This window comes from Pseudorca crassidens, chromosome X, assembly GCF_039906515.1.
Source record: "Pseudorca crassidens isolate mPseCra1 chromosome X, mPseCra1.hap1, whole genome shotgun sequence".
Taxonomy (NCBI): domain Eukaryota; kingdom Metazoa; phylum Chordata; class Mammalia; order Artiodactyla; family Delphinidae; genus Pseudorca; species Pseudorca crassidens.
This window is the reverse complement of record NC_090317.1, coordinates 104827925-104842807: the sequence shown is the minus strand read 5'-3', so window position 1 is coordinate 104842807 and position 14883 is coordinate 104827925. Positions and strand designations below refer to the sequence as shown.

Below are 14883 nucleotides of genomic sequence, written 5' to 3'. Positions count from 1 at the left end.
AACAGGCAGATTTCAAACCTGAGTAATTCTGATTCCAAAGACCATGATTTTTCCAATATTTGCTACTTCTTTAGCCACACAGTCAATGAGTTATAATAACTAAAATACGTGTGCAATGTCTGAGTAACTAGGTGTGGGTAATTGGAGGCAACAAATGTTTGCATTTGATGAAAATAAAAATTGAAGCACTGCCTGGATGCAGATCATAGATTTAGAGACATAAAAGTGAAATTTGAGGGAGTCAGATATAGAGCTATGAAATTTGGGAGTCACTCATTTAGAGCCAGACTTGAATCAATGAGAGGAGATAATTCAGATAAAGAAGTCAGAAGGGCAAAAAAGATTTGAATTTATAAGATAGTACCATAGGACTTAGGCAAAAGGAAGAAAGCAAGTCAGATAAAGAGTAGTAGGAGTAGAACCAGTAGTGTGTCAAAGAAGTTGAAAAAAGGGATCATTTTTTTAAAAATCAGCACCCAATAGATTGCCAAGACTACAGTCTTGACAGTTAAACACTAGCAGTTCTCACCTGGGACAACAGAGAATCACTAGCCACCATGATGTTTTCAGTCATGTTTGCATGACGCCTCTGGAACCATTATAGTATTTTAACCAAATTCCATCCTGCAGACAATGATCACTTACTGGATTTAATTGCTCCTAAATGTTTTCTCATTTCCTCTCTTTGTTCAGTCTAAACTTATCAATCTAGAGTCTTGCACAGAGTGTCCATGTTACCCTACTGTCCAAATCAGGATACATCTGAGAGTGAAAGTTGGTGCTTTATATAATTATGCTGGGACAAAAGGTGTAATTTGGGATGATTCAGGCAAACCAAGACATAAGATCACCTTTGTCATTTATCTACAAAAGAAACATGTTCCTACACGGTCCAGGTTCTGTAGTCAGGTTACCTCAGCTGAAATCCTGGCTCAGGCACTCTGAAGCTGTGTGTAATAGTAATAATAGCCATACCTATTTGGGAGGGTTAGTGGGAAGAATAAATGAGCTATGCAGACAAAGCACTTAATCTAGTGCTGAGTGCATAATAAAATCCTCAATAAGTGTTAGCTTTTATTTAAGTAATATATTCTTTATGTTCCCAACTGAACATGCTTCCAAGCACTTACAAAAACTGCTGAGAGCATATGATACAAACAGAATTTAGGAGACAAAATATTTCACCACTAGTCACACTTTCTTGAAAACAAAAAAGTACTCAGAACACATTTTTCCTAACCAAATACATTCTCCAAACAGGAGCCAAGAATAAGCTTTTGAAGACAGAGAATGATAGGAATCAAGTTGCTCTGTTAATATCTGTATTAGAAGGGTCCCAAACATATTAGGGGGTAGATAACTAGGTCTCCATATTGCTCTGCTTGGAAACTTGTTGGAGAGCTGTTAGGTTGTTGCAAAGGATCCATAAATCCATGTGCCCACTAGGCATTGTCTGTAGACATATATTTAACAAGGCATCAAATTAATCGCCATGCTCTTAGGATTAATAAAAAGCAAATTCATTAAGAGCTTTACTGATTTATTTTTGCTGTCACATTCTTTCTCCATCAATGAATGTTAAAATTTCAACCACTATAATGAGTAGAGTTCTTGGAAGTTTCTGCCCCAAATAGAATGCCAATATTCAAAGATTCTGAGAACCATTTGACTGGAACAAGGCTCAGTAAACTTTTCTTGTAAATGGCCAGATAGTAAATATTTGGGGGTTTGTAGGTCATATAGTCTCTGTGACAACTACCCAACCCTGCCTTTCTGATGTGAAAGCAACCAAGGATGATGCATAGATGAATGAGTCTGACTTTGTTTTGATAAAACCTTATTTGTGCACACTGACCTTTGAATTTCAGAAATTTTCACATGTCATGAAATATTCTTCTTTTGATTATTTTCAACCACTTAAAAATGTAAAAAACAGTTCTCAGCTCATGAGCCCTACAAAAACTGGCAGCAGGCTGGATTGAGCCTGCAGGCTTCAGTTTGCTGAGCCCTGAATGAGAGGGTTCACTCAGCCAAGGAGCTCCAACCGTGGAGAAAAGCCCCGTGGTCTACAGTGGAATTATGAAAGTAGGTTAAAAGTCACGGATTAACAGGGAAGTACTGAAAGTCCCAAATGATGTACTTGAAAACTTTTCTAGGTGTTTCTTCCTTTGCCTAAAACATCTGACACGCTATTTTTGGGTATATGTTCTTCTCATGCTTCCCTACCCTTGTATACACTAATTCTAATGTCAAATGTTCCATGTGCTCCCAAACACATGCTGCTTAGAAACATTAAGGCAGGTTTTAATGTTCTTTCTTAATCTTAGAATTATAATAATTGGCATGAAAAGGAAATTGTACCAGTTTTATGATTTTCATGCTAGCTTTTGCATTTATGAAATTTTATTCCCATCAGTTTAATATATCTACTGATTTACATAATACCTAACTTATCTACAATGTCTAGTTGAGAATATCCACGAAAAGCTCTGTTAAAAATTCTAACACCTACAAGATAAGACTTTATAAATATCAAAGAACAGGAAATCTGTTCTGTAATTACTCCTGATATAGGACACGCAGATTGAGACATTATGTTCTCGTAAACTAACAGAATGGATCGTGTCTATTATAGGTGTACTTCTTCTTCATGAAAATGTCCTTTCCATTACTGGAAAAAGGCATTTAATGCAAAAGTAGGCACTGAACAAGCAGGCTCTTGATAAGAAAAAAGGAAACTTTCAGGATAAAAGGCATCCATCACTTGTGGTTTCTTCTTTCAATCCAGAAAATAGTATTTCCATTAAGTATTCTGTTTTTGTTGGGATAGGGATTGCTTGGGGAAAATTTTAAAACTTACTTCATAATTTGTCTCACTAACTTAACTGACATTATAGGCACCTGAGGCTTCTGGAAATATTGTTTAGGTAAAAACACTGCCATCAAAATAGCTGTAAATGAGTTTTCCTGCTTAACAATTACTCTTCGTTTGAGGATAAAGCCATGAGCAAAAGCTTCTCACCTTTTCCTAATTTCGGAATCCACAATAATCTGCCTCTTCTTTTGGGGAGGTGGTGGTGGGAGTTCCTCTTGGGCATGCTTTATGAGGATTTGTTCCCTCGTGGTCACCATAGTTACCGTTTCCATTACAGTTGTCTGTGTTAGTGATGGCTGAGTGGTGGTGACAGCCTGTGAAATCTGCAAGAAGTATCGAAACAGAGGTCACACACTGCTTGAAAGACTTCAGCAAAGACTGCTTGGAGTGGTGAAGGAAAATAATGAGAAACTGTTCCTGTTTGTTGGTAAATTGACCTTCAGATCAAAATAGCACCATATTGAACCCAAATCAAATTGTTTTATCTGACTTAAGTTATGTTGACTGAAACCACAAAGGAAAGTAATCTCAAAACCAAAAGTAAACTAGCGCCTCTTCAATTTATTGGTCAAGCTATGGGAAATAAGTGGGGCAAAGGAGGAAAACTTAGGGTGTCATTCTGTCATTTAATTAGACATGCTGTTTAAAGTGTTTACAACACTAATGTAAATTTTGCTCAGGTATGCCAGCACTAATTCCATTGCCTGGAACATTGTATATGTTTATTAAATAGTGCACTGAATGCATCTTTGGTTTTCATAAATATAATTATTTATAGTCTATAAATTTTTAGACAAAATTCTTTGAACTGTGTAATGAATGACTTTTTAATCAAATAAGTGATATGCCCTTTAGAAGTACAATAAAAGATTAATATAAAATGCCTGTTAGTCCAGAAATACATTTAAGCTGAATATTATTCGAATGTTAAAAAGCACGCTACACCTGTTTGATTTAAATTAGTCAATCTGTTAAAATATTTGAGTATCCAAAGTTAGCATTCAATTCTTCTTGGTTTAGAATCACACTAACTTTGTGTTCAGACTTTACAAAGATTTTTTTTTAGACATAGATCATCACTCTTTGAAATGATACGATTTGTGACCCAAGTCGTGAGAGGCCATTCCCTCAGTACACAGGCATTACCAGACAGACAAGTCACAAAACGGTGAGACATCCTCTTGCCTTAACCACCAATTCTGTCTCACAGTCCTCCAGTTATTAAGACTAAAAAGTTACCTCTTGTGATGTTAATCATTACTCTTCCAGTAAGCCAAATTTTTCGGAAGATCTATTTCCATGGAGACCAAAACAGGCCTGCTTTGGATCCACTTATACATACTAAATATACACATAGTCAAGGATCTGGTTGGGACCAAGATTAGATTTACTGATTTTCCTGAATTTGCCAAGGGATAAGAAAGAGGTTTGAGGGAACCTCCCTGTCTCACACATGATGACCAATTCCCTCAATGGGAAGAAAGCAGGGAAGCCTCATGATCTTCTGATTTCAGCTTCCAAATAGGAATTGACATGTAGTAATGAAATCCTTTGTCATGGTGTCTTATGTAAAAATTGCTTTTGACAAATACATTTTGAAGGTGCTACCCTTTGTGCAAGCCACATCTTTACATATGCCAAGGCCTTAGGGACTTCCATTTAGGTAGCCTAAATAGTTAAAAAAAAAAAAAAAGACATTAAGAGATATCAAGTTTCTACATGTGTCAAGCACAGGTTTTATCTTCTCTAAGATCTCCATAGATTCATTATTCAGAATCAAGCACTGAGCTTCAAACTATAATTATATAGTCCATCGACAAGTTATGCCAAAATGAAAGCAGAATGTAACAGTTTTTAAAAATGCTTAAGATATAACCTCAAACCTAACTGAACTCAACACAAAATGACAATTACATGATAAAATTAATTCTACCTTTAACCAAAAGGAACACAGAGTTTTTAAGTAGGATTCCAAGAGCATTTAATTTTTTCAGAGTAACATTTTTTTTTAACTATGGGCAAATTGTTTTTGCATACAATCAGGGCTTGAAGAAAATATTGTTCAGGTGGAAAATTTCTGCTTTTATATGTGCAGGCACCAGAATGCAGAGATTCTAAAAATACAAAGCTATTTTTTTGCAGTTATATCTAATGTTATGGAATATTTGTGCTACTGAATATTTGGCTGTGAAATTAATTTCTAAAATGTTATAGTATCTTCTAACTGATACTTATTATGAAATTGGATAGATGTGCCCACGGAAGGTAAAGAGAAATGGCAACATTATATACTATGAAAAGACATTTAAGAATATAGCAAACCTTATAAGAAAGAAAAAATAATATTTTAAATAAAATAATAGCAGTCTGTAATTGTTCTATACTATAATCATCACTATACTGTATTTGAAACTACTTCATTTCCTTTGGGATACAGAAAAAAGAAAACATCTGTGCACTGATCCTGTAAATATAGGGTATAATTCATTATATATAACAAATTAATAATTACTTTCAAAACCTACTCCAGAATAAAAAACAATTGGTCATGTACTAAATTTCCCCATCACTTTTAGTTATTGACTGTAAACACTTAATTATATGTTAGAATCATTAAAAATATAGACAGGAAGGGATTATGGAGGTCACTGAGTGTAACCTCCTCCTTACTACAGGATTCACTACTTCCAGAAGCAGACAACTCCTTCCTGAGTATGGCATCAAATTTTTCCATTGGCAAAGATCTTTACACCTAGTGGAAGCCTGCATTATTATGACTTCATTCATATAAAATTTGTTTTGGGAATTCCCTGGCGGTCCAGCGGTTAGGACTCTGTGCTTCCACTGCAGGGAGCATGGGTTCAATCCCTTGTCTGGGAACTAAGATCTCACAAGCTGTGCTGCGTGGCCTGAATCAATAAATAAATAAAATTTGTTTTGAACCCTGAAACAACAAAGAGTAAGGTGAGTATTGTTTCCACCTGACAGTCTTAAAGGTCTGAAGCTTGATAATCATGACTCTAATAAATCTTATTTCCAAGCTCTATAATACCAGGTATTTGCTAGAACTAGATTTAATCGGGTGCTCCAAAACCTAGATTTTCTGACTTTGGACATCATATTCAATTAAAGCAATCTAAAACTGCATGAGTTATTCAGCAGCTGAATCATAATGTTTCAATTAAATTCTAACATCTATTCGATATGTGTCACTACAGGACACCCAGAAACAAATACAATGGAATCTCTATTTTTAGAGATCTCACAGTATAGTAGTGAAGGTGACAACCACACAAATAATTGTGAGACAAGGTGAGTTCCATATGAAAAATACAAGTATGGAAAATAACTGCATGTAAATGTCTTCAAGAAAACAAAATAGATTTGTTTTTAAATACTAGCCCCTTCATCTATCAGTTAACTAGCCAGTAAAAATGGAAAATAATTATTTGTCTTTAGGTTTGGAAGCTAGTTCCCCTTACAGTGATTAAAAGTGGAGGTCTCTGAGCTAGGCTCCACAGTTCTCAAACAACAGGTCCACAGTTCACATCCTGTAATATTTGAGGAAGACTGGTTACTCTCTCAGAGCTTTGATTTCTTGTCTTCATATGTAAAACAGTAACGATAATACATCTCTCACAAGGGTGTTGCAAACAAGGCCTGCTTCATGGGTGTGCAACTTATGTAGTCACCCAGGTCCCCTCACTCAAAAGGATCTCATTCTTGGTTTCATGCTCTGCTGTCACCCTCTTGAAATTCTTCATAATTTTTGTAAAGAATCCCTGCATATTCATTCTGCACCGAGCCTCGCAAAATATGTACCCCATCCTGGAAGCAAGAATTAAATTACATAATGTTTGAACACAATAAGTACTCTCTTGCTACATATTAGTAATAACCACTAAAAAGTCCAGAGAAAATTCAGGAATTTTTCTAAACCGAACCTTCTTTACTTATAAAGTGATATAGGTTAATTTCCAAAATTTACATTTTTCCCATTGTGAGAAAACCTGGAAGAGCATTTGCCCAGTATCTTGATAGTTCTAGGGTGAACGTCTTCTTGCATTAAGGTTGTATAATTTGGGTAGGTCTAGAAAAAACATACTATTTTCAAACAATGAAAATCTTTCTTACCATTTTCTCTTCCATTTGTTTAAAAATGCACATTTTGAAAAGGAGCTACATGTACATTCAAGCATATTTAAAGAATGTAAAAGAGCATATAACGAAAGGAAACATTTCTTTTCCAGCACTGTGTCCAGTTTCTCATGGGCAACTAGTTGTATTTACCACCTGTTCTTATATTTTATTTTATTTTTTACTTCATTTTTTATTTTATTTTATTTTTTTGCAGTACGTGGGCCTCTCACTGTTGTGGCCTCTCCCGTTGCGCAGGCTCAGCAGCCATGGCTCACGGGCCCAGCCACTCCGCGGCATGTGGGATCTTCCCGGACCGGGGCACGAACTCGTGTCCCCTGCATCAGCAGGCGGACTCTCAAGCACTGCACCACCAGGGAAGCCCTGTTCTTATATTTTAAATTAACTTTGTGCTGTTATCTTTCTTTCAGTTTGGCCCATATTCTTAACTGCACCACTTAATTATTTAAATAGTCTTGACTTTGTAAGTTTTGATGTTAGAGATTTCTACTGGTATTGTGAGATACTATTTGAACATTTAAAAAAAAAACTTACTAAAAGAGATTCAAATTATAAAAAAATAGTTACCTAATTTATCTTATTATCATTATTATTAAAATACTTATACTTGTAATAATAGCTACCAGTCATGGAGCTCTCTCCACATTCCAGGCATTATGCTAGGTGCTTTGCATCCCTTATCTTATTTAAAATACTCAAAATAGTATCTGCAGTAAAAGCTTAGTAAGTGGTGGCTATCATTACCTCACAATGGCCCTAAGAATAAGTACTAAGTTTATTCCCATTTTATAGATGAGAGGTAAAAATTTCAGGCAGGTTGACAAGTGTTGATTGAAGTTTCTCGTTGTGTTCTTTATTACATACAGAACTTTAGAGTGATCACTGATTTTTAATGGGCATAGAGGGGTTGCAGTTCTACAGTTTAAAACATACTGCATAATCATAGCAACAGTTTTAGCTGATAACTGATATCCAGGCTTAAAACTATCTCCACAGGCATGGTAGCACAAGGCACAAATATGCGATGATGGTGTGAGGATTCAAAATTCTAAGCAACAGAAAGGATTTATATGTTGAACTTTATGAGAAACCTGGGGTAAAAGATCAGGTGCTCACAAAGGAAGCTGGGTTATTAATCAAAAGGCTAAAAAATGTTCTATCTCATGAACAAATGCCAAGGAATTAACACAGCTAGGTGTAGCATACAAGGAGTGCCCAAGTTCATGAGAGTGGCTTGGTAACTAAACTGTAATATCAATTACTGCCCTGTTTTGATACTGATATTAAGGCAATATAACTTATTGAATATATACTGATATTAGAATCATAAGCACAGAGTCAATATTCAAAAGATATCATAAAAGAAGTCATTCTCCTATTTGAAATGTAATATTATATGATGGTTAAGAAGGTTTATTCCGTAAAACTCTCTCTTTAATTTTATGTATTTTGTCCCTCACTTCAAATTCTCTTTGGTACACGTTGTCAGAATAAAGAGATACATGTTGGCTTCAGGATACGTACTAAACACAGAATTTGAGCAACTGTGTGAATTAGCCACATCTGCAAAAATTCAAGAAGCAATGAAATTTATTTTTTCTGATCCACCTGACCTTCCTCTACACACCACCTGGCAGGAAGTAATGGAACACTTTCTTTAACTAGGGATGCAGATTATTAAGCATACAGAAAAAACTTGGATTTTTCTTGCTGTGTTATTTCATTTACTGTCAACAAACAATAGATTTATCATATAGATGCTGAGTATTTTATCTTAATAGTATTTTAATTACATACTCATGATGAGCGAAATGTAACTATTTCAGAAGCCAGTCTTCTTCTAATAGGAACAGAATTTCATTTTTATTATCATCTTCCAGCTGACTCTGAGAGTTATACAATGGAGATAGTTGGAATCTCTTCACTAATTACTCCAGAGTTTTATATAAAATTTCAAGAAAAGAGAAACGCATCATAAACATTTAGAACTGGAAAGACACTACAGAGATCTTCCTAGACCAAATTTTTCATTTTATAAATAAGGAATGAGTGGTTCCAACAGTTAATTCAGCTCTTGTCTCTTAAATTTTCAGTGCCTACAACATTTTATGTTGTTGTCGATAAATGAATTTACAACATAAAACCAATTGCACTGATGCACACAAGGCCTGTTCTCAAACATCTACTTTAGCTGAAGGTAGCAAAAGAATACAGTTAATTCCCAAGGTTATTTGAGCTATAACTTGGAAATTTTCTAATAAAACCTTTAACCTAAGCAATTAACCAAAAGATGCTCTAAAATTCAAGATAGTTAGTCCATGAATTAACTAAGATAAAAACCTAAAATAAATGAGGAAATTTTGTTTTAATTATGGGTTTTATAAAACCATTAAAATTGTTTTTTAATTGGCAGCAGACTGATTAGACTTGGAGAGCTTTCAGGAACCACTGAAAAGGGTTGTCAACTGAAAGGCCTTAGAGTATTTTTAATTAAAACCATTGGCAAAACGATGAGAGGCAAACCAATTGCAACTACATTTCATGTATCAAGAGGTCTACAAAATAATGCTTTGAGAATGGGTACAGTCAGAATGTGCATGTAAAATATTTTATGGAGAGTAAAAACAGAGATCTCTAAAATATGAGAATGAACTCTGAAAAGAAAGGCAAATGCAGAAATTTTCATCTTAATGCTTTTGCATCTATTTGCATTTCTGGTATTACGAAAAACACTAGCTTATTATCTTCAACCATGTTTTACATTACTTACATGTCTGGCAGGAGTTTTAAAACTCTCAGAAGGACATAAATAATGTAGAACAGATATATCCATACATAATAATCACTTTCTTTATTTGGGAATCCATGAGTACAGACACAGACACACACAGCATAAACATGTACGCTCATGTTCAAGGGGAGGGGAATTCTGAGGATATTAATTTTATCTTTAAGATATTTGTGCTCATAGTTCAGAACACTGAAAAAATGGTCATTAGGAATATAGCAAAATATTGATAAAATGGGAATAAGAGCTATGAACTTGCACGAGTCATAGAATGTTCCTTATTTCTGGCAAAGAAGATAATTTACTCTGTTTAAAAAAATCACAAGGCTATAGAACTTCTGGACTTATCTAGATAGATATATTCTTACGTCTAAACTCATGCTGCCAAGTCTAACATAAATTACCATAATAAATTATAAAGCAAATGAATAACATCCCCTTTCCATAGTATACCATGATTTCAGTTAAATGCGAAAACTAATATTTCAAATCATTTAAAGTATTAACTATAATGAATTTCTGACTATCGTATTCCCTAATTACAATCAAAATATAAATATGTCCACCAGGGGCACGGCATTTAGGAAAAATAGCTGAGTAAATTTCAATAAGCACGTTTATAAAAAAGTTTGGAGGAAATATAGGGTCATTCGAGTATTTAAATAAGTCAATTCAAGGTGTATTTCATTTGCTCTCTTTTCTCATTTTAAGCATCCACATAGCAAATGTTATTATTCTTTTTAACTTTTGGAAACAGAAAGTATTTCCATTTTCTTAGGCTGCCTTCTCATCAACTTCAGCATCTTCAGCTTGTGTCCAGGTATTATTCAAGCCAAACCTGACTCTGAAATGCAACAGAGCAGCCCTCATACTTGATTTTTTTCATGTTTTGATCTCTTGCCATGCTACTGTTTCATAAGGTCAAAATCCCTCAAAGCCTTGACCTGAATAGCAGTCAAAATTTCGGGCACATGATGAGCACACATGAGCACGATTGGATGCCTTGTCATCTCAGTCACAATTCCAACACCCTACTGGATTTTAACCATTACCAGAACTTTGCTCATTCTTTATACCAATCATTTAAAAGGATTTTTAAAAGACTGAGTATATTGTGTCATTAATGTGACTATTTTTCCCCCACAAACATGCTGGAATATATGCATACAAGTGAGCTTTGTTCTTTAAAGTCACAACCTTACCCTCAACATTCTTGGAATTCTTATGCAATTTTGATTAAGTTCAATGTGACACGTAAGAAAGAAAACCACTTTTTTTTTTTTTTTTTTTTTTTAGTTACAAGATACTATTTCTTTTTTCACTCTATCTCCTTTTAATTCCTCTTTCCCTGGGTAGCTTCCTAAGAGCCCCCCACTCCCAAACAATGATTTGGATTGGGCCTACGATAGTGCATTTTTGGAAAAAAACAAGGAGTGAAAAGTGAGACGTGAGCTTAAGAAAGGCTCAAGCTTAGTGTCCTAGGAAGCAACTTGCTAATATAACTCCATTTGTCTGCTTCTGGTCTGGTATAAGAGTGTATAATGGTTTAAAAATAAATTTTAAAAAAAATCATAGTGAACTTACAACAAGCTGTCCAGACTCACTAAACAGAATGCCTTGCATATCAAGAGAACCTTTTTTTCTCAAAATGCTTTCATGTCTATGGTTTTATTTTACCCTCATCAAACCCCAGTGAGCAAGTAGAGCAGATACATGTTTTATGTTGGAAATCATTATATAAGGAATTACACAAACCAAAGTTACTACTGTTTTACCATAGATTTCATAAAGTTCAAAAATAGGAGGTTAAGTAAGTTGCCCTAGGTGGTAGTCTCGTAACTTTTAAGCCATTAAAAAATAAGGTTTCTATTTTATTTTTTAACGAACTAAAATAATCAAATAAGTAAGATTTTGATGAGATGCACAAGTCTCATTCCACAGAATGAGCATATTTAAATACTAGCAATATACTGCTAGGAAATACTATCAATATATTGCTAGGAAGGTCTCCGTTCTTCCCATTTCAGGCAGCACTGAGGAACACCAGAATGTGGGGACTGGCACATATGTCACTGTCTTACTAATTCAATGTTTTAAAAAAATATGTTCTGCAGACTTTATCAAAGGCTGCATGCAGATTACTAGCCTACTGAATGAGATTTTCTGAGCACAAAATCTAGGACTATGCATTTGAATCAGTTTCCCAGGTAACTATTATGCAGACCCAAGTTTCGAAAACCACTGCCAATAGGGCAAGTGAACCAGAATGCAACCTTTTGTTAACCCCAGTACACCTCCGTGAATACATCCCCTTAAAGGGACACATTTCAAAATATCTTCATCAAATAATGCCAGTGCTTCTTAACATGGTAACTGACTATTTTACAGCACCAATAATCTATGGAACCAGTGGGTATATATTGAAATGATATCACTGATGGTTTAAAAAGTATAACACTTTCTAATGTCTCACATATTTGTTACATAAATGCCAATGATCATGCAAAGTAACCAAGGCCAGATTACATATAATAAGAAGAATCATGATCTCGTGGTAAAATCACTATTATATCAAGTAATTGACAAAAATATAGTCAATAGAATTTTTATTATTGCCCAATGACTGTATGAGAAATTACTGCAATTGATACTCCTTCAAGTTTTAAATTTTAAATATGAATTTGGTTTTTAAAAAAAGATTGAACTGTGACTGAAAATCATATATGTTGGCTGATCATATTTTCTTAAATTATATTCTTGGAAGCAATACTTCAAACTTCATTTCTTCATCTTTCAACAAACATTTCCTAAGTGCCACTTATCAGATGCCAAGTATCAAAAAACAAATTCCGTGTACTGTCTCACAAGAGAGGAGATACATGCCTAAAGCTACTGAATGTGGCTTTAATAGAGGTGTGTGCATGGTGCATTGAACTATGATCTGTGACCAATTAGTAAAAGCTTCTATAATGTGAAACAATATGGCAGAATGTATTAAACACTATTAAACATAATGTTAATATTTTGAATGACTGCCCATGATTCCACCATCTAATAACCATATCAGATAATAAAAGTTTCTAGTTTAAAAATATCACATTAAAAAAAATTATCAAAACTTTTACAATTCTTAGCATAAAAACACATGACACTACAAGTAAAACATAGATGTTTTCCTAATCTACAGCCTATATGTGTTAGTATAACTAAGCGGCATGATTTTATGAATCAACAGTCTATGGCAGAAAATCCGCTGGTTAAAACCTCACTTGCACTAATTGAAAGAAGTCTTCAGTGAAATCAAAGGACCTGGGCCCTAGTCCTGCTCTTATCACTGACTTTCCTTGGACAATTCACTTTTCCTCCCTAAACTTCATTTTCTCATACGTAAAATGTAGAGGTCAATTAATAGCCCTCATCATTCCAGGGATCATTCCAGTGTGATGACACAGTTCCCTAGCATTTTGTCCGACTGCTCTGAGTCACTCAGATCCTCATTCCCATTGAATTGGAGGGGATTACACTCTAAGGCAGTAGTTAGTTCAGTCCACTAGCACTCACTCCTCCACTTCTACCACATTCGCCAATGTCAAGGCAACCAAGAGAGCCATGTTGTTATTCAACTGAACACTTAGCAAGGACTAATCTAGTGACACCCTTTGCAGGGTTACAGCACCACTCTCTTATTGCAGATTTCAAAAAATCTGAAGGATAATTTACTGTAGGTTAATTATTATCACTAACCTGTGCTGAACTCTTTTCAAGTTTTTGGACTAAATTATCCCAGCGCTGGGCAAAGTTGTCCAGCCATGCTTCCATCTTTTGGGCTACCAATGTGTTTTTCAGTGTTGAAAGAAGATCTTGGTTGAGTGAGCAGAGTTTGTCCATGGTTTGCTTTTTCTTTTCTAGATCGGTTTTTAAAACCTGTTAAAACAAGGAAGAACACAGACTAAGCCTAGGTTACATTTTATGAAACACTATAGTTCAATTTGCTTTTGCATGCACTTTCTCATTTGTATACATATGGAAAGATTATAATTGTGCCTGCAAAAGATCGAGAGTTCATAAAAATATAAGTAGAAAATTATAATCCAAATAACGTTCCCTTGAAGAGAAATAAAAGTCAGATGTAGAATAAACACCTCGTTGAGGCACTTACGAACTACCTAAACATTTTTGAAGAACTGCCAAGTAAAAATGTAGCATTGCTTCAAAAGGCAAAACAGAGATCAACATATGGAAATTACTTTTTAACATTTGGAGGTTTTCTAAAGTGAAAGGCATGGCTCTTGGATGTTAGTGAATTTCTTTCTAATTTCTGATAGAATTCAAATAAAATATCACATGCCAGAAGTACTGAAGAAAAGATGGTGAACTGAGAAGATGAGCATGGCTAAGGGGCCTTCCCAATCTGAAATGCTGTGATTATTTGAATAAATTTGCAATATTATTTATTTCTATGATTTTTATATTCTTTTCATTATTTGGATACAAAAATCTTGTTATTCAGTTTACTGACTTTTTCATTTTTTAGCATCTGTTATTAACTTTCAGCTATTTGAGTAATTATCTTCTAAAGCTAATTTTAGAGCCCATTAAGTAATAGAACTAAGTAACTGAGTATAACACAAATCCTTTGGAATCACTTTGCGTGTTTACTAAATGCTTGTGTTTTATGAAGTATTTTTATACCATTCATATTTCCAAAGTTCCTGGGAGCTATGGAGGGTTACGCATGCCATTTGGTTGATACAGAATGAATAAACAAAGTGGCTTGTGTGAAATCAGTAGATCAGGGCAGCTTATTCTTTCATTTTATCCATTAAGGTCAACCTATGCTTTGGGAAATCCCATTTCCGTCTCCCAAATGCTAGTCCCTGATGTAATTTGTAAACATAGAGTAAGAAGAAAGAAAGGAGAGAATTATTTTATGGCCCCTTTACAATCCCCTTTTTGGCAGCAGCAACTACAATGAACATAAACTAAGCTGTGAGACCTGTCCTTCCAAAATAAATGCAAATTTATTTAAGCACAACTAACATTGCACATGGCAAAGAAATGA

The 14883-nt window shown here is 34.6% G+C and overlaps 1 protein-coding gene across 2 annotated transcripts in view; it reads right to left on the bottom strand.

Annotated features, from left to right (window-relative positions):
- Positions 1-14883, bottom strand: part of DMD (dystrophin) — a 2128065-nt gene that overhangs the window by 1454840 nt on the left and 658342 nt on the right. For both annotated transcript variants that reach the window (XM_067723245.1, XM_067723244.1), the window contains exons 16-17: positions 13566-13745; positions 3023-3198 (exon numbers count right to left, since the gene is read on the bottom strand). In XM_067723245.1, the coding sequence (XP_067579346.1) occupies positions 3023-3198; positions 13566-13745 (356 nt within the window). The remainder of the gene's footprint in view (positions 1-3022; positions 3199-13565; positions 13746-14883) is intronic.